Source organism: Bombus vancouverensis, chromosome 7 (genome assembly GCF_051014615.1).
Source record: "Bombus vancouverensis nearcticus chromosome 7, iyBomVanc1_principal, whole genome shotgun sequence".
In the NCBI taxonomy this organism is placed as follows: Eukaryota; Metazoa; Arthropoda; class Insecta; order Hymenoptera; family Apidae; genus Bombus; species Bombus vancouverensis.
In genome coordinates, this window is record NC_134917.1 from 8,966,017 (window position 1) to 8,986,971 (window position 20,955).

The 20,955-nt window shown below is 35.5% G+C and overlaps 2 protein-coding genes and 1 non-coding gene across 6 annotated transcripts in view; 2 read left to right on the forward strand and 1 right to left on the reverse strand.

Moving 5' to 3' along the window:
* thw (chitin-binding domain protein thawb) overlaps nucleotides 1-13,347 on the forward strand; it is a 22,105-nt gene extending 8,758 nt beyond the window's left edge. For all 3 annotated transcript variants that reach the window (XM_076620016.1, XM_076620017.1, XM_076620018.1), the window contains exons 2-6: nucleotides 3,615-3,670; nucleotides 3,881-3,921; nucleotides 4,562-4,715; nucleotides 5,519-5,634; nucleotides 6,407-13,347. In XM_076620016.1, coding sequence (XP_076476131.1) covers nucleotides 3,615-3,670; nucleotides 3,881-3,921; nucleotides 4,562-4,715; nucleotides 5,519-5,634; nucleotides 6,407-10,921 — 4,882 coding nt within the window. In that variant the 3' untranslated portion in view covers nucleotides 10,922-13,347. The remainder of the gene's footprint in view (nucleotides 1-3,614; nucleotides 3,671-3,880; nucleotides 3,922-4,561; nucleotides 4,716-5,518; nucleotides 5,635-6,406) is intronic.
* On the forward strand, nucleotides 3,036-3,108 carry TRNAF-GAA (transfer RNA phenylalanine (anticodon GAA)). Its single transcript has one exon. It is a non-coding gene; the product is annotated as a tRNA-Phe (tRNA).
* LOC117159042 (serine protease snk) lies at nucleotides 12,815-19,586 on the reverse strand. Of its 2 annotated transcripts, none has more exons than XM_033338533.2 (5): nucleotides 19,378-19,586; nucleotides 18,136-18,336; nucleotides 15,729-15,970; nucleotides 14,895-15,196; nucleotides 12,815-14,472 (listed from the first exon to the last, which is right to left on the reverse strand). In XM_033338533.2, exons 1-5 carry the CDS (start codon nucleotides 19,454-19,456, stop codon nucleotides 14,082-14,084), a joined length of 1,215 nt encoding a protein of 404 aa, XP_033194424.1. In that variant the 5' UTR covers nucleotides 19,457-19,586; the 3' UTR covers nucleotides 12,815-14,081. The 2 variants fall into 2 exon arrangements, with proteins under 2 accessions (XP_033194424.1, XP_076476139.1); XM_076620024.1 differs by lacking the exon at nucleotides 19,378-19,586 and adding an exon at nucleotides 18,472-18,560.
* Nucleotides 19,587-20,955: the final 1,369 nt, after the last annotated feature.

A 20,955-nucleotide genomic window follows, 5' to 3' on the forward strand; every position in this document is an offset into this window, starting at 1 on the left:
AAGGGAATACTGGAAAGAAGAGGGAGAAAAAAGATGCAGATTATGTAGAAGGAAAGAAGAAGACCTGAGACATGTAATAGAGGAATGTGAAATAACGGGAGGACCAAAGGACACAGGAAAAACGCTAAATGAGACTGGAGAAGGTTTAACAGAACTGAAAGCAATAATAGAGAAGAGAAGGGCAAACGACAGGAAGGATGCACAGCAAGGAGGCCAAAGACCAAAGTTGCAATAGTTTTTAGTCATTAGTTGCCAATTTGTAGTTTCTAGTTTTAGTTTTTAGAGATAGAATAATTAAGGGAGTGCAATAGAATAGAGTGGAAAAGAGGGGAGGTAGACATATAAGAAGAGAAATAGACATAAGAGATGTAAAACCGAAAGTTCGTCTAAAGCCGAAAGGTACGGACTAAGCAATAATAAATAATATTTAATATTTTAATCTACTGGTCGGGGAAAGTAAGTTAACTTGACACGCGAAGTGCTTAATTTTTTTGAAAACGATAATATTTTTATTTAATGACTCCCCATCTCTTTACGTGCCGTTTCATTTTTGGTAGAAATGAATTACATCGTACTTGATTTAAAAACCAATAGCTTGAGTAAAACATTGACATAAAATTGAAACGAAAAATCGTACCAACGACGATTCCTTCGTATCTCAATTTCAAACATTTTTGCTCTAATGATAGAAAAACTTAATTGGATCGAAAATGATTGAAGGGATGCAACGGTGTTAGTGCACGTACATTACGAAGTGCAAATTGATTTTTCAACTTGCTACTTCCAACGAGGAGAAATAAAAGCAAAAATAATAAATTTGAGTTACTATTTGTTAACGCGATATGGTATTCGTTATTGAACATCGTAGTAATTGAAATCAAAACCATACACAACTCCTAACGTGTTACGAATGATCGCTATATATAGTTCGTTATATCGTTATATAAGTAGACTGCGGATGTTTAAGTACTTATGCGTAATTTAAATATGCAAAAATGCACAGACTGCACGTTTAAAATAAAGCAATATCTAATCTTCTGTTTAGATTCCACTTCCTTAATCTATGATCACAAAAATCTGAATTTCCATAGTCATCCGTAATTTACGGCATCTCTTATTAATCACTGTCACATCTTGAAAAATGAAGGAATTAAGAAATTTTTAGATAAAGAAGGGATTAAAAACATTTTAACAAAAGAAGATAGCTTATCGTACGCTATAATGGAAGAGGAACGAAGTTCCGTTAAAATGATCGTTGGACACGGTCGCAGAAATTCGTGGCGATCGTTAAACAGCCGATATCAATTAACGGAAAGGAAGCAATAAGCTACGAATCCGGTTATCGACGGGGTGAAACGACAACGAGCCGGATTCATATCGAATGAGAGAGGAGTCCGCGCGTCGCAAACCGAGAGAGAGTGAAAGTACTTCGTTATAATACTCATCGCGGTTTGCCCAAAGGATTAACCATAAATTGCGAGTCGCATCAAATGCCAACCAGCAACTTAATGACTACCGTAATCATTTTGAAAGTCCGGTGAATCGGTGAACCGTGAGAATGAACAAGATATTCTCTACCGTCTTCGGGGTTGCGTCACCTGCTACGACGACAAAGAGACGAAGAGGAAGATGAAGAGAGGAGTAAAACGAGCACGTTGGGGTTATCTGTTTCTTCCGACAACGAGGCTGGCATGTTTCATGTTCGATTGAATGTCACTGAGCCACGGCCGATATCGTGACGTGGTGTTTCTACTCGTCGCAGATTGCGGCGTAATGGAAACCCCATTACCACGGCCAGGGATTTGATTAGGATAATCGCTTTCACGGGTAATCACGAGCTACGTTCGCGCACGAGTCCTTCGCCGATCGTATCATCGCGATCGAACGGGCCGTTTTCTTCCAGTAAATTCGAATTGGCCGTTTATCATTGATTTACGTGTAAGTGAGATGAGCGTGAAAGGATCGTAAAACATTATCGAGGAGTTATGATAATTTATTTGCTGCTTACTTTCTGTTTTTTTTTGTTTCTTGTTTTTTTTTTTTTTTTTTAGTTGGAGGAAAACATTTGATTGATCTTATCGGGTAGGAATTTATCGAGGAAACGATAACTGCTTTTTTAGTTTTCTGGAAAATGCATAGAATGTACGTAATATACGCGGTCTGTAGGAAGTAGTTCATGCTTGACAAACAGATTGTGGATATTCATGCAAATTCATGTTTTTATGAGTATAGATAAGGAAATGGAATATTATAAAGAACACTATACTTAATATCATGATGAATCGCGTATCATTGGAGTATTAATCGAAAAGCTTTGTATATCAGATACATTTTCTATGGCGAGTATTCGAATATTTTATTCCCGGCGAGATAATAATAAATAAGAAAATTGTATCTGATATAAATAGATTATTATGTTACGTACTATGTTCATATTTTTAGCGACTACGTCATAGAATTTTAATCTTTTTATCTTATTTTTCGTTTTTATCTGCTTTCTTCTCATATATTTTATTATTACCTTTTATTGATATGTATATGTTATTATCTGTTTCAATCGTATTTTTTCGTAAATTTGTTTGCAAAGTAAAGATACTTAAATCTTCTATTAATTATAGACCTAATAAAAGAATAATAATAAAATAGTAACAAGAACTATTACCATCGAAGATTTTATTCAGATAATAATAACTCCATGAGCAATCATAAAATATGTTTCTACATAAATCTTACGAGATTATTATCACTATTAAGCAAGGTTCTTGGTATTTTATTTATTCTCGTTAATAGTTCACGAGAATGTATAAGGCTTATGTATAGTATGAAATATAAGCGATTAAATGTCATCTCTTTACTTAAAGCTTCGCTTCATGAAAACCTTTATTGTTAGAACCGTATCTTATGAAATTTAATTAGAACCTAAATTATTAGTTTAGATTCTAAAATAACTTTTGCTTAAACATTTTTAATAAAAGGTATTGATCGAATTGTATAATAAGTGCTTGTTATTATGTATAGAGAGATGTTCTTTCAGCGCCGAAATAGCTCAGTTGGGAGAGCGTTAGACTGAAGATCTAAATGTCCCTGGTTCGATCCCGGGTTTCGGCAGTGGCTTTATTTTTTTCTCTTGAAAATTTGAGCTTTTATTATATTTTCATTTTTCTGTATCGTTTTTGAATATATCTAGAAATAACAGAATATTTGTAGTGTAATCTGTTTATTTATTTTGATTTTATAGATAACAACATTATTATTTCTTATATGTGTATATGGCATCCATATATTGTATATGTATTGAATTGAGCAATAAGTTCGCTTTAGCGAAAAATAGCTTTTCACCACTGTATACATTGCAAAGAATGATATAATAAATTAAGAATGTAGAAATATCTACGTGTGAATTTTTTGATAAAAGCCAAAACAAGATAAATTTATAAAGAAATGGGATAAACAAAATCTGTTTAACTATATAGATAGATTTCATATGAAATTAATAACACTTGACGTGTTTTCTTATGAAATTGTGACTGAACTTATTACTCATTGTAATACTTGATATTTTTCTAATTACGAAGAAATTCGATTGACCTGAATTTGCTTATATCTTGTTACAGAATCATGCACAAGAATTTATCGAGAATGGCATATCTCGAAGTAATCATATTTTTATGTAAGTATGATTCGAGTATCTCTCGATCTCTCTCGATATGTTTTAATCTACATACGTATATATATGTATGATTTTTATTATGTTATGTGAGGATGTTACTTTAGCGTTATTGAATGTTAAAACACGGAAAATGAAGTATCATTTTTCGAGGAATTGATAATAAATTTCGTTTCTGAATATTTGAGGTTTAAGTGTCACTCGGTTTTTCAGGTTCAATGGTCACTTTCATGGTCAGCAATTGCGAAGCAGAGGTGACTATGACCGCTCATTAACGTTTCTAGCTTCTACCGTGTAAAATAACAATACATATCTACATTCAATGTCTTTTACTCACACTGTTATTACTACGAAACAAGTCATAAAAATGTGTTAAGAAAAATAGCAAAGAATATTTTCAAATATTCTAAGACTACTTGTCATACAAGAATTGTTATTAGACTACGGATATTTATGCGAATGCATATTTTTTAAATAATAGTTAGAGATACTATACTCGGAAGCTCACGAAACTAAAAAACTTTCGAGTCCTTGAAAATCAAGATTTTTAGTTAATCAACGTTTGTTTAATTCTAAGATAATTCAAGAGATCCATTTCATCTATTAAGTATTATATCGAGTATTTTACTTTGAATATTCCACGTATATTATACATTTTATGAATTTTTATGAATATTGTGTTGTTTTAATTAATATAAATAATTAACTGATTCATATGCAAGTATACTAACGTCATTATAATATTTATAGCGTTCCAATCTTATGCAGCGTATTATTATGTACATTCAAATTTCCCATAAACAATAAATGCATAAAAATCCTCAGTCTAATTATTATACACTTAACACGGTTAATATTTTATATAATTTCATTACGAATTGCTTTCACTTCTAGTCAGAAACTAGTAACAAAAAAGCAAATCTGCCAGAACTTTCGTCAGAGTTGGATTTATCCAGTATAGAAGCATCCATAGAGAACGAGGAATCGTTGAAAAAAATAGTGAAAAGACTGGCATCTGAGAAGAATGGCGAGTACCAAATTTATCAAGGTTTCTAAGCCATACTCTTATTAACACCGAAAGTAACACTTCTTAACCCTCTTCCGTTCTGTCTCTAAAATACTTTCTTCGCCTTTCTTTCCCAGTCTTCTTCGGCAATGTGGATCTTCTCAAGGAATGGCTCAAAGGAGCGGGTATTATTAATAATACTGCATAAGTACACCAGCCGCTTTCTCTTTCAGCTTCCTCTATCCCAATAGAATAAAGCGCATGCATCTAGTTAATATCCTTTGTAACTGACCGATGTGACAACTAATGCTGTGGATCACCAAGAAATCGATCTCGATCGATGGAAAAAGAAAAGAAGATCAGATTATCAATTAATACTGACTTTCATGTCTTGTAATAGAGTCTTGTAATAACATGTATGTATATTAGGTTGTTTGGAAAATTTGTAGCAAAATTAAAGGAAACGTTTCAAGATTATGAATTATTTAAAAAAGAAAAAGGAAAAGTTTCAAGATTATGAATTAATTAAAAAAGAAAATGTTTTATAAGAACAAGAATAAATGATTGTGGTAATATGCTATAGGCGGTAGAATCGTTTTGAATGGCACGAAATAAAACATTTTTCGAGCAACTACAAGAAGCTTTAAATGCATGTAAAAGAATTAACTTGCATGACTTAATGGAATCCCTGCACACTTTTTTAAATTTTTCATCGTATTCACGAATTATGAAGGAGAAAGAAAAGATAAATAAAGTAGAAATTTCGCTGTTGGGAATTAAAACGTCAGTGGATTTTTAAAAGGGAACGATCAAGTCGTACAATGAAACATGATCTTGTAATTTAGGCGTGACAGGACAGCCAGGAGTGGATTTTCCAGCTCTCACGACAATTCCAGCTACTTCGTTCAGCTGTCGCGGTCTGAAAGGTGGTTACTACGCTGACTTGGAGACGAATTGTCAAGTAAGTAACAAATGGTTTAATATATATCTTGCCGCAATATAATTACTTTAATCAAACGCGGGATTCACCGTTACGACATCGCGATATCTCGTCTCGCGATAGCGTAATCGAGCAAACTGATGAATAGACCATTTAACTCGTAAAACCTGCGAAACTTTCTCCTAAAAATTGTCTTTACCAATAACGTCAAGCTGTTCGAAGTTAAAAAAAAAAATAAGAAAAGATTACGAAATAGACAACCAAGTAAAAAAACATTTTTTAAATGAAGTTTAATTAAAAGTGTCGACGACCTTAAACACGTTAAAAATAGAATAAAAATTCAAAACGAGAGATAATAATGACGTATGATTATGTTTGGTAATCAAATGAGTCAGGCAGCTGATGCGACTATGAGATACAAGATATTATACATTACGAAGATGTATAATTATGTATTGTGTGTCAATGTATGCTCTTTTTGATGAATAGACAATTGTAGAACTGGGTTTTTCGCTTCTATTATTGTAGACTGCTTATTTCTGGAAAATCTAACGATTTAGAAAAATAACGTGTTATAATAGTCATCGTAGTTCGTTTGATATGGCCTTCATATTAAATTTTATTTCTTAAAAGAGAGATTAAGAAAATTGTTAGTTCTTATATTCTCATTCATATTCTCATGTTTTTTGGCCGCCGAACTACACAGACTCCGTTGATATAAATGATTCCGTAATGGTACACGATGAACAAAAATCAAGCAATGAATTATCACAATGAACATTTCTCTGTTCAGGTATTCCATATCTGCGACAACGGGCGAAAAATCTCATTTCTTTGTCCGAACGGCACCATCTTTCAACAATCGCAGTTAATTTGCGATTGGTGGTTCAAGGTGGACTGTAGCAAATCCGCGGAACTGTACGAGCAAAGTAGCGAGCAGTTATTTGAAGAAGAACGAAGACGGGCCGAGTCTCGAAAATCGAAATTAGATTATCCACAGTCGATCGAATCAGGCGCGCAACAAGACTATTACGACGTTCAGAATCTCAGTTACGATGGTAAGCAGAACGGAAGGATTAAACCGTATGAAGAGCCTCCGCAAGAAAATCAGGTGCAACCAAACAGAGAAAGGATCAAGTCCTCTCGACACTTTGACTCTGGCAACAATTTCAGTCAAGAATCAAACTCGCAAAGAGACGGTAACCAACTGTTTGGTGGCAATGGATTTCACTCGAACAATCAACCTTCCAACTTGAAGCAGCAATTCAATCAATTTACAAGAAACACCGACGAAGGGAACGTGAATAGGTATTCGACGACCAGTCAAGATTATTATAGCACCCCGAAAAAGGCTCAAAATTACTACGTTACGAACAGAAACTCGAATAGTCAACGTGATGACAAAGGAGCTCTGAAAAGATTGAAGTTTAAAGGTCTGAATAGGAGTAACTCTACTTCTTCGCAAAGGGTCACGCCAGCTTATACAGAGTCGACTACATTCAGAGGAAGTAATACAAGCCCCGTGAAAGAGTCTCAGCAATTTGCAGAAAGCGCAGCGTTCGTTGGCAATCGTGGGAATCGGTTCAACGAAAACACTGGAAATACGCACCAGTATTACTATCAATTGTACATTAATCGTGATTCTACTACGAGAAATTCTATTTATGATTCGACCACGTGGAGACGGGATAATGAAAACGACGTATCCACACAGAGGAACGATTACCCGTCGTTTACAGACACGACGTCTACTTATTATGAGACGACGACGCAGTATTCGACGGTCACTGCTACTCCTCCGTGTAACGACGAGATTACCACCGAAAGTAGTAGTTTTCTAACGAATCCATCTACTTATTCTGATACTCAACCGATCACCGAATCGCTTCTGTTTGCTAACAGCAACTACGAGTATCGTGGAAACGCGAGAACTATAGGGACTAACGTTCGAAGCAGCTTCGTTGACAAGAATTATTACGATGGTAACGATAATAGGGATAATAATAGAGCAACTATCGGGAACACAGGAACAGTTCCTGCTACGACTCGTTCCTACGTGACCACAGATGTCTATCGTCAAAACACTATAACACCGAGTTCTTCGCAGCAGAGATATACTACAAGCTACTTTTCTTCCACACCAACTGCATCTTTCCGTAGCAGCAATTTTGGACGCAGCACAGAGAGACCAGCGGCTCGAACCACGATCGATAACCAGTCTAATAGGTTAAACAACGATTCTATACCGACTAGCAAGAACCTCTCCACGGTATCTCCAGGCTATCGACAAAATTTGATCAGCACAACCACAGAGAAACCTTTTAGAAGCACTCTGGCTTATCAACAGAACACCGTGACCGAGAAGGATCTGAGTCCTTACGATAGAAGTTTCACGTACAAACAGGGTAAAGTGATGTCTACACTAGGTCCTTATATTCCGTTTACAAGAAACTACGCGTACAGTTCTAGCAGTACCACTTCAAAACCAACTCCATATACTCCCACGGTGCCCACTTATACGACGACTTATACCTCTCCGAGAACTCTGATACCAAAACTGAAATATCCTACTTCGACGTCGTCGAGTAAGATTAGGTCGAATGCAGCGCGATTTTCCGAAAGAGAGCACGCGTTGAGTATGCTACACTCTTTGAAGAATCTCGAGCATAGTGTATCTAGTTTGTCGGAAACGTTGAAAGAAAACGAGAAGGCGTCGAACGTTTCCGTTCCTCCAGCTCCTTCGACATTACACTCTCTAGCTCTCTATTTCTCTACAGCCACAGAGAACTTTGATTCGAACGAAACTACGGATTCCTCTATAAATATAGAGTCTGCAGAGGATGTGGAGGAATCGGCACTTTCGAAGAAGAGTAATGGAACGGTCCAAGTGCCGACCAGTCTTCTAACCAGGCACACTATCGATTCGTACACGGAATTATTTAAATTGAACGAAGAGGTGGAGACGAATAATGTGACTACGGAAGATCGTCTGGACAATTCTAGTGGTTACAGAGAGGATTATAACGATGATTTAGAGCTCCAACAAAGCGGACGATCCTTGGATGATCTTCGAAAGACTAACAGTACTAGACTTCGAGAGCTGGCTCAAGTGTTCACACACGCTCTGTCGGCCTATTTATTGGATCCAGAATCGTTTAAGAAGGTGTTAACGGAGATCAGACCGACCGAGCCATCCAAAACTACGGAAGAAAATGATTTATGGAGCACTACTACTCCCTATCTGATCGAAGATAACACTTCCCCGATCAGAGAAAGAGACGAAGTTCTGGATTTCTCCGACGATGGTAACGATATAAGACAGAAATTAACTACCATTTATCCTACTACCTTTGAACCACCAACCACTACGACCCAAGAGAGCGTTTACGATACTTTTAGCACATCAGCAAGCACTTACTACACTACTCCGAAAGTATTTTCTCAAGACGGGTTTGAGTATAGTACCAACTTGATATCGTTGAGTCCTGTGACTGGCACGTATTTCGAGACTTCCGTTCCTCCAACAGAGAGCGCGTACACTTTAGAGCCAAACAGTACACCGTATGATTCAAGCGGATTCTACAATCAGAATAACGAGGTGGACAAAGGAAACGGCGAGTCAGCGGTGACAAGTAGCTACGTTTCGTCCGATGAGACTGGGAATCAAAATCGCGTTGGGGGTTTCCAGAATAACAGCGTCACGACTGTCACGGAATCACTCGACAAATTATTCGCCAGCACTCCCATAAGCGACAATTACGTCGTTTCACCGACACCTCCCTCTCCATCCGTGTTCGTGCACATGGTTACCTACAATTGGAACAAAAAGTCGACGAGTAAGAAACCTGAGCAACAATTGAATCCTCCGTTTTTCGACGATCATCCAGAGACGATTCGAAAGGATAATGATAAAACTCTCGGGTCGTTGAGGCATGAAAGTTATTCTAGCACACCTATGTCCACGCATAGCGTTCGATCGACTACTTTTGATTCAACCACGAGTTACGAAACCTCTACAAATCAACCTCATAAAATTCCCCGTCACAAGTCGTTATTAGCCGAACCGAAACCAATTGGAATTTCCCTGCCTACGTTACGAAGCAGTTACATGAAGTTTAGAAATCTTTACAATCGCGTGGACGAACATAATATCGAGACAACAGAGAAACCTATAACAAGCACAGCTGCTGTTACTGAACTAACAACCTCCACTACAAATAGCATAGATACTACGCCTTGCACAAATGACGATTCTAACGATTCTTTCGAGTCCGTAGATCAGAAGGAAGATTCAAAGTTATTAGACAGTGACCACTGGACTTCTTCTCCAGCTGTTACTCATTTATGGGAGACTTCGGTGTTCGTTGACCCTCAGAGAATTAATCACGATTTAGAGTCAGACCTTGGCTCCACTGTTACAACAGGAACGTTTAGCGTCACTGATAGTCGAGAAGGAGTAGATTATGAAAATACGCCTTCTCTGGGTGAAGATGTATCGAGTAGTTCAGACGAGTCATTCATTAGCGACGAAGATGTTTTGTTTTCATCGCAGAGATTGTCCAGGGATAAAGATTCGCCTACGACATTTTCTCTGCTTCCAACATCGTTTACTTCGTCAACAGCTGAAAACACCGCGACACCGAAGCCAATGATAACCACACGCAGCAGTATCACGACGACCATAACGTCTTCCATCACGTCGACGAAGTCTTTGCCTCATGACACCGTGGTGACTTCTTTATTGCCTTATACAGTAGCGACGACTAAGTTAAATGGAACAGAGAACGAAATTGCTGAGAAACTGTTCGGTAAATTAAACGATTCGAGTACTAACACGTTGATGAGGGTGATGAAACAGGCGGATAACAACGAGACTGTTCGACAACTTGTTCTACTTTTAATACGACACTGCAGCGATCCAGCGAATAAAACGTTGCAACGTGAAAGGGAAGAATTGCTAAACGCGTTGCTTAGATTGCCCGTGAACGAATTTTCATCGGAGGAATCGAAGAACGCGGTGGCCGGAATTAATCAGCTTAGTCTGCCTGCTGTTAGGTCGATTAATTACGCAAAAAGTGCCTCGACCGCTCCATTAGTCACGGATCCACCGGTGACCACATTTAGGAGTAGAAAGAGCCGCAAGTTTCGAACAACTACGGAAAATTCGGCGAGCATCGTAAGACGATCGGAAAAGACCGCGACGTTGGATGAAAATAATTCTTTGCAGGAGGACGAGACTGTTGCGTCGGATAACAGGGCGCTGGAACTTCTCAGATCGTTGTACACGATAGCTACCAAATGGGGGTGAAAATTCAAGAGCCGAGATTTAAGTTGCAAGGATCGTTTAGCGTCGACAGGCTCTGAAGATTAGAAATCCCTTCCGAAACATGTCTTTTTGAGAAAACAGAAACTACTTTTTCGTATTACTATAGTATGTATTGGATGAATCGATGAAGTTCAAGATGAAGAACGATATGCTAGAGAATTGTTGATTGATTTTATAGACAGAGTATCATAATTCGATCAATTAACTTGTATTACCTAATTGTATAACAAATCAATTTTCTTTCTTTGGTAGTATAATGTTATATGTCGAATAACTTTTGTTCAGAGGATTTTTCAAATTGATTAGAAAATTAAATTGCATTGATACGAGAGTGGAAGGTGTCTATGGGTGATGGGAATGCAACACGTACGTAGTTAATACGACGGAAATATCTTTCCTTTCAATTTTCTATACGCACGAAACTCTTTACTGTTAAGAAGTTAAGCTTTGTTCAGATTGGTCAAATTACATGATCTCGAGCAATTTAAATTCGTGTAACTTGTTACCTATTTACCAGCGTGTAATTTACTCGAGTTGAAATATCTTTATAATTTTCTATGTTTATCCTCATCAGCCGACTCGATTTAAAATAATCTGAAGTATCTTTATGCTACGCGAATATAAAATTCTGATTAATCGTTTCCACGGTACTTTAAATAAAATTGACTTTAGATTATACCTCGGATTAAAAGTTTCGTACGAAACCAGCAAGTATCTTAATATTTATGAACAAGCGTGTAATTACTTCCTTTTTATTCTTATTTTCTAATAAAAATATTCTACCTAGTGTTAGGTGTTCCCTTCAAATTAGGTTACTCGAGCTCAAGCGGCTTGAATTCACGTAACTTGACTAATGTGAACGAAGCTTTACGGTGTTAGTGATCGACGAAACGACTCCCGATTAATTTCATTTGAATCACGCGTCGCGGACGAACGAGTCCGCGGGAATAATGAAATTCTTTGGAATTCGTTCGTTAGGTTGTAAATTAAAATACATATATACAATTGCACCTGATCGTTAACAGTATTACATCGCGTACAAGTACACTGTATTATAATCGTTGTACACCCTACGTTGAATAAATAAGAATTTCGATGTTCTATAATAGATTTAACGATTTACCTTTATGAGAAATACGAACTGTACATCTATATCTGTGCTGAAATGGTTTCAATGGTTTGCAAAATTTGAAATCATTAAGGACCAATGTTGCGTCAACGTACTTTCAATTATTCTAACGAATTTATATCACAGAATTCTATTTTCTAATACAGCAATTACGAAAGAACGTTCCAAAGACTTGCAAAATATTTTCTTTGTATAGTATTTCTTCTTCTATCTAGATCCTACATTTTGATAAAGTTTAAAGAAGTTGAAATATTACACGATAATACTAGGTATTATCTCCTTTCTAAGTCACGAAGATTGATTTCATCTCTTTAATTTACACAATGGACTTTTGTCAAGTATTTGCACACCTGACTCATAGAAAATTTTTGTGAATATAATTATGTGTTATAACAAACTTTATCTTTTATTAGCATTATAATAAGACACGATTATCATAATTATAATAGTAAAATATACCTTCAAATGTATATAAAAGTTATAGGATGTTTATTGCAAATACATGTTTACTAAAAAAAATTAGCATACAGTATAACTAGTTGCCTAAAACATATAATTAGTACTAAAAATACTTACTACAAATATCTTGTAACTTGTACGTAAATTTTCAGACTCGCTTCAAACTTCGCCAATGTGATCACGATAGCTGTATCACATCGCCTATATTTCAGACACGATTTTTCACATAACGTACATGATACATTCAGAAAAATTTTTTATAAATATTCAAACATCTTCACACGCCATTGTACCTTGATAAAACAATCTTTATTCATGCTTTGTAATAATCCTACATTTCGCTTGGTCCTTAATGTATTAATCACTTGGAGGAAAATGTGGAAACTTATATCGTAAACTTAGATTACATGGAATCGCTTTGAATCTTGGTGCTGGTATATTTCTTTGCATCTGGATATCTTAAAGAGTAACGACTTTAAAGATACGAGGCCCTTGTTAGACGTATTTAACCGTTCACAGTATTCGTCTAAAATATTTTTATTTCGTTTAGAAAGCATTTTTTCTTTGTTTGCATTTTTTACAAAAAGCATACAATCAATACATCTTACGTTTATCCGCCAACAACGGTTTCTACTTTATTCCAAGATTGCCTAAGCTCGGTTTTAATAACTGTACTTCACTTCGAAGAGTATTCAAATCGACGCTTATCACATAATTACCGGCCAATAATCCGAGCTGGTCCGGTAGATATTATCGACATTATGTAAAATAACATTTGTACAGAATGTGAATAAATAAAAGAGGGTTTTGTTAATGTTTACTCCCTATCGTTCTTTCCTTCTTGATGACACACATTGGATATACTAAAAATTTAGGGGTTCGGACACTTAATTAAAGTTCATCTTTGAGGCTTGAAAATATAATTGATAGATTTCTTTACCAGAGAGAGGTATGATTCAAGGTAAGCAATATTTGAATTACTTTCAATAATTTAATATTACGACACTGATTTAAGTTATCCGTAAAATTAGCTTCAAAATCAAGTTCAAAGACGATTTTGACAACATGAGTTTACACAACGACTTTAAAACTGTTTGCTTAAGAAATGGGAAACGTAACTTAGCTCGTGTTCTTGCCCTGCGGTCTTCAATTACCAACTTTTCTACTAAAAAGTTTCGATATTTTGTAGACTATTCAGTTACTAAATTTCGTTTACGAATCACTATACAATTTATTAACCCTTTAATTTTCCACCTATGAATCTCGCTGTATTTTCAATCCTTCAAAAGAGGAATTTTAACGTTTTGAGGAAATCTTTAACGTAAACGCAAATGTTATAAAAAAATCGCACGTAACAATAAGAAATTTTCTAACGATAAAAAATACGATTGCATCGGATATGACGCAGCGGATCATCTAAGGTATCATGCACGATTAAATTGGATGGAAAATCGGAAAAATGGAACTGATGATATATACCGTTGTCTCTGTAACATAATCCAATTCTATTATGCGAATATCCTCCAGGTATGTGTAACACGTATAAGCCATGTCTCACTGGGACGTGTACGTGATGTTAAAGATAGGATTAATAAACGACAGGTTTATGACAGGTTCACTCTTGTTACTCGGAGCCTTCACGACGGCTTTGTTATTCTCGTTGCTTCTTATCCACACCTGCTCCTCGATCCAATCTAAATAAGGATATATAGCCGTATAGACGCCGGGTTTGGAGCCACCACAAGCTTGTCCGAAAGCCGTAATTCCAACTACTTTAACGCCTTGCTGGCTGAATAGTAAGAGTGGACCTCCGCTATCTCCTAGACAGGCATCTGCTCCCCTCGTTAGATTCGTGTCTACAGCACAAATCATGCTGTCGTCGATGCCATTGGGTAATTTTGGAAATCCTACGTAGTCTTTAGTACATTCTTCTCTATCCACGAGTCTGTAATTTCGAACGAGTTAAAACATTTTAGTGCTTCTCTCGGGCTGAAGATCTTTTAGCACCCTAGAGAATTATAATCTGAATTTTAAAAATTATATGACTCATGATGTAATAATAATAATAATAATAGTAATAAAATAATTAATAATATATATATAATTTATAATAAAATATATAATAAAATAATTTAGCAACAAAATTTAAATTACGGCGACGAACGGGAGAAGACGCTTTAAACTTAGCTGCGTCACATTTCCTACAGGTTTCATCAACGATTCAAAATGCGAATATGTAAAAACGTCATTTTAAAAGAAACAACATCGAAGCGGGAAACTTTAGAAACAACGTTAAATTTTATGGCTCGATAAAATCTCGAAATTCTAAAAATTACGGTTACGGTTAAAATAATAAATTTATGATACCTAAGAGCGGGTGTCCTCCTCAAATTGATGGAGTTTGACTCCAAACTGCTAAAGTCTGTAGCACCCCAACCAATCACTATTAAAGACATTTTCGGTGTCATGCTCAATGTATTTAAGAATTGCGTTTGAAGGCAGACAGGATAGACCGCACTGGAAAGTAGTACCTTTGTTTTCAACTTCAGAATGGCAACATCGTTATAATTCACACTGCGTTTATACTTCGGATGAGATATTATGTCGCTTATCGGGATTCGCTGCACGTTTGCCGCGATATTTACTATGCTTTCGTTTCCTACTCGTACCTGGGACAATGAGTAAAAGTTCATTAAAGAAATCCGTTAACGTTATCTAATGTTAATTCGTAAGATAATAATCTTATCTTTCTTTCTTTCAAGAGAAATTTTTACATACGTCGTAGGGAAGTTACTTGTTACAGAGCATATACAGAAACATTGCGCGAATTACATTAAATTTTGCTGTTCGAGAAACAAAATAAACGTAATCGATGGTAATATACGTGCAACTTAAAATATTCTTTAACCATATATCGTCGAATCTTTCTCTGATCATGAAGGGAGAAAGCGCGGTTGATTTCAATTTCTCGTTCTGATGGACTCGCATTAACTTATTTCACAACAATGCAATGACATAAAACGTTAAAGTAGTAAACGAAATAATGTTTAAAAAAAATAGACAGATACATGATATGTAAATTTTAAATCACACGACATCGTATATTAACAAACAGTAACAAAGTCGTACAAGAAGAACGAAGATAGATAAAGAAGTACAGGTTTTTATTATTTTTCAAAAAAATCATACAAAAATACTCACTTCGACTGGAACTTTTTCGTTTATATTATTCACACAGTGTGCTGCTGTTAACACGTGTTCAATAGAGATCAAGCTACCTCCGCATTCGTAAGTGATAGGTGCTGGATTTTCGGAAAGGTCCTTGTTTACATATCCTAAAGCGACTGCATATGGAAATTCTCCAGGTTTAGCCTCAACTCCGCCGTATATGTGAAACGATAGATCGTACAATTGCGAGCTCTGCTCATTGTATTCTTGGCAAGCTAAAAATTAAATGCATTACCATAATAAATGATACAAAGCGATCGAACTTTCGATAAAAATTTTTTAGTCCTCTTGCGCAATAATTTATTACAAGTCAAATCACAGATTAATACAGAATTATAACTTCTCTAATTTACTTGTAAAATCTCATTCGTTTTATCGTCAAATATATTAATCTATTTGTGACTCGATAATACTTGGCAACTTGTAACTTGTGACACGGTATTATTATTGATCTTGTTATTTCTGTATTTAGAGGTAGGATCACAATAGTTATTATTTTATTCTTTGGATAAATCTATCACAGCGTTCTGAGCCGAAAAACCTTTATTGCACTTTCTTACATGGACTAGGGATAAAAACAAAAGAATATCTGAAATCTATCGATTGTATCTAGAATTATAACTATTCTAGTTATTATTTATTGTAAGTAGCGCATCTGCATATGGATGGCAAGCGCGAACTCACGTTGTCATTTTCAATAGATCTCAATATCATTATTGAAATTTTAACTGGGTTAACAATGTTAGTTGCATTATGCAAGAGTGCCGTGGTAATAAATCCGGTAAAATACGTTTTGAGAAGATTAATATGCCTTTAACAATGGTTGTAAGAAAAAGAAAATTTCCAAAATGAAGGTACGTATTCTTTTTGGTAGTACGTGTACTTAATTTTACGCATTGCGCATAAATCCTGGACCAAAAGGAAGGTTAACCATTTAAATTTTAAATAGAGTATGCAAATCAACTTCGTAGTAGGTGATTTATACGCATATGATCGTGATATTTTATCAAGAAATTTCTTTCTGACTTATCTTTATGCATTTCGTGTTTCATTTCAGATTCAGATAAAATGCATGCAATTTGATATGTTAAGATAGTAAATTTGTATTATAATCTATTCCTCGCTTCTCGTTCTACGTAATTAAAATTTCATACTATTATTTTATAAAATCCATAACAATAAATTACGTACACCGCATCTCGTAAATATAAAACTACTCTGAAATTTTCAATTCTTATACAGATACGAGGTACAAGAATACAACGTGACAAAAGACTAGAAGTATGCGAAATTGAATAATTAAACTTAGACAAGTTATTGTTATTATTTCATTATACAGTATGCTGAGTTAAATATTTACGTGGTAAGATGAAAATTTCGAACAGAATTTTTACGCTGGTTTTATAATTATGAGACAAAACTAAACTGCTCTTTTTACCGTTTTTCTTTCTTTCAATAAGTATTATAATCTAATCTTTTGGAATAAGGAAAATTGTTTCTCAATACGACATAAAACATAGCATGCTTTGTTTCTTATCACATTAACGTACGTAGACCATACAGGAAAAATATAATCAATCAAGCTTTTTGTTTTTCGTAGAGAGATAATTTTTTTTCAAATTCAATATACTTCGAACCAAATCGATATTACCAAGTCCTATCTTACTATTTCGTTTATACGTGCGTTTTCGCTATTCTTATGAATATTCCAGAATATTAAAAAGGTACATGAGACTAAGTTGTGTCATTATCTTTTTATAACAGTTCTTTTTATCGTTACTTTTCAGACAGCTCACTCCTTTTTAACTACTAGAATTATATTGTACTCCTAGTACAACTGTTTCTGATATTTCCATATGCTCGATCATTGATGATGTTCTACAGACTCCGATCTACTATATACGCGTACTTTTCACACATGCAAGCGATTGTATCTAACACGCGCGTAAACTTTTAATACCATCCGACCAACATAATTGTGTCATAAATTACTTTCAGATTGTGAATCTTCCGATCTTCCTAGATCTTTAAAAATATCTGCGAAGTGTAAACTTCCTACGCAGATTTTTAATGAAAAGAAATTATCGAAAACTAGTGTTGATAAGATCAATTTGCTACGTCGAAATAGGTTTTATAGTTCGATTATAATATAAATACGTGGAGGTTTCAAAAACGGACTCGTTATTTACGATACAAATTAACAGGTTTAAAGGAGCAATGGTGTAACAGAACCTTTAATTACGAGTGATAGAAACTTTAATTTGTGGAAACTATGGAGGAAGTTAACTTTTAATGCAAAAATCTGTATAGCCCCGTAGAAAGAGTGATTACGCGCAAAGTATTTTAACCATAGAAAATTACATTATCCAAAGAGCCATACCAATATCAGCTGGACGAGGTGATATCTTCCTCGTGATATTTATGGGACAACAAACGATCTCGATGTCCTTAACGAATCCACATCTTCCCGAAGAAGTCGTATGTCTTCTACCTTCTATTACTTCTTGCATCCTGAAGGGGCAGTCGGACAATTGCCTACATACACCTGGATTACCTTGTTCCATCGTGCAATGGCTTCCTTCTGCGAAGAACAAAGAGAAACCAGAGGTAATATTGCTTTTACTTATCGCGTAACATCCTGTTAGTCTTGTTAACGAGGCTGAATTTCAAGTTTGTATTTAACTCGGCCTCTTCACGCAAACAATTTAATACAAACGTTACTCCACATGATCGGTGCAAAGTTGCCAGTTAAAGAAGGCTTGACTTTACAATACATAAGAGTGACGTCATAAAAGTACACAAAACGTTTCTGCAATAAGCAAGTGTAGTTGCTCGCGAAATTATTTGAACGCCTGTCATAGAACATTTATCTGTATATATTATCTACGTTATGCAAAAGGTTTTGTATAATGCGCGACACGATACGACTATCGCGATAACGCTGGTAAAGTTTGAAGCAAGCCTGAAAATTGATATGAAAGCTACGATATATTTATTGCAAGCATACATTTCGCAAAGATCACGAAATTGTTTAAACAGTGAATTGTCCATTTTACCGATAGGCATAATGGTATCGCTTTTAACGCTAATTACACGTGTGCGATGAACGTCTTGTATGTTATGCTTTCTTTTATGTACATTTTCGAATTGCTTTCAAAGTTTGCCATAATAATCATGATATCTAGTCGATTTACAAAAATGTGATATAATAAGGGTCCAAACACTTTCGTGTGTCGCTGTAAAATAAATACGTATTTCGTTCGCGTCGTGCAATACAAAATTCGCGTAGATCACTATGTTCGTGTTCGTAATACGACGATATACTTTTTATTGGGTTCAACCACGGTACATCATAATTCCGGTCGTGACGAAGACAGAGTTGAAGAGTTCAAACCGTAGAAATATTCCTTTTTTTCTTTTTCTCTCTCTAGAAAATCCGAGTTGAGTGGGCGGAGACATAACAACTCTACCGTCTTTCGTGATCGCAGTTTTAAACACTTTTTGAAGCGAGATGATCATGAATTTTTAAATCGTTCGACGTGAAGACGATTACGACGAAAAGAGAAAAAACACAGACACAGACATAAGTTACACACGAACACGGAATAGATATTTTATTTACCATAGAGTTCTTCTTTGCTCACGGACGCTAAGACGAGGAGTAGCAGGAACAAGGCATTCGATCGAACGATGCTGCACATTTCTGTAATAACGTACACAAAACTGACACGGCGATGAGAAGTGAAACAAACGATGCCGATAAACCAATCCGCGTGGCGTACAGTTCAAGACTAAACTGATGATCAAGCAAGCACGAGTGATGCCATGAATCAGATAGAAGGGAAAGACTCGAAGAAAGATTCACGCCCATATGTTTTGGTCTTCCTGGTGGGAAGAACAGGAATAGAGAAAATGACAAAATTAAAAAATCAATGATGAATAGACGGCAATATTGCGATGCGATGTACAGCGATTAACGTATTACGTATTGAATGTTAGATGCCTCTTTATGGACGTCGCGAACCGGATTTGAACAATGTAATTAACGTTGCACACGGTAATTTACGATTCTTTATTTTAATATTCCTTTATATTTGTTAATATTTAATTTAATATTGCTTTTCCTTCAAAATTCAATGATTCCTCAATGACGCCGTAACAACAAATTGCCAATTACCTCGGGACGATGTTATTTGCTACAAAGATAAAGCGATCTTGCAGGCAGAGACCTATTTGGAATTATGTCATGACGAAAGTATATTAAGATCGAGATTGATGGTTATTTGAGAAGACACGTCGATAATACGTAATTGACATTAATTTAACGATGATTCTTGACGTACTGTTAATTACGATAATTGGAGTACAGTTAACGATCACGCAACAATTGATCGCAGTTAAGATAAAAATTCTTACATAATATTAAGTCAGTGAAAACTAATGGACACTTACAATAGATTTTGACGCAGCCATCGAACAAAATATTATTTCTTTACGTTTGAAAAGCATAGTTATTGTATAAACATGACAATAACGCGACACTTCTCTTTGTCGTTGGTTCAAGGACCTCTGTCACAAAGCTACCTGAATGATACCTCATCGTTCGCTTCCATATCGTTCAAAAGTTTATATAGCGTCCAAAGTTTCGAGTGCTACAAGATGATACTTATTATTATTAGATAATACTTATTGTATTAGATAATAAAAATTGCGTTCATTTATAATGAAAATTTAATTGACCTACAGCTGAATGATTTTGTTCCAGTCAAAACGAAATACAGGGTGGTTGGTAACTGGTGGTACAAGCGGAAAGGGGGTGATTCTACGCGAAAAAAGAAGTCGAAAATATAGGATAAAAATGTTTCGTTTGAGGCTTTGTTTTCGAGGAAATCGACTTTGAATTTTCGCTCGGTACGCGTGCGGTACGTTGTAACGGATCTCATTGTAGATCGTTGTCTCGATGAAAAAATTTAAAAAAAAAAAAAAATTTTTATTTTATATTTTCGACTTCTTTTTTCGCGTAGAATCAGCCCCTTTCCGCTTGTACCACCAGTTACCAATCACCCTGTATATTGCGTGAAGTACATTTTACCGAAAAAATAATAGTTTCTGTATAAAGAAACTAATAATAATAATAATATATTTGTTGCATCGAGACTTAACGTTTACAGTGGTGTGTGAAAGTTTTTCGCGTAAATTT

Bases quoted from the DNA above. Each gene is read 5' to 3' on its own strand.
- LOC117159042 (XM_033338533.2), bottom strand. From the start codon at position 19,456: ATGTGCAGCATCGTTCGATCGAATGCCTTGTTCCTGCTACTCCTCGTC. The intron at 18,337-19,377 runs GTAAATAAAATA...TGTTCTTCGCAG, and splicing joins GAGCAAAGAAGAACTCTATG to AAGGAAGCCATTGCACGATG. The intron at 14,473-14,894 runs GTATCATAAATT...TCGAAATTACAG, and splicing joins AGGAGGACACCCGCTCTTAG to ACTCGTGGATAGAGAAGAAT.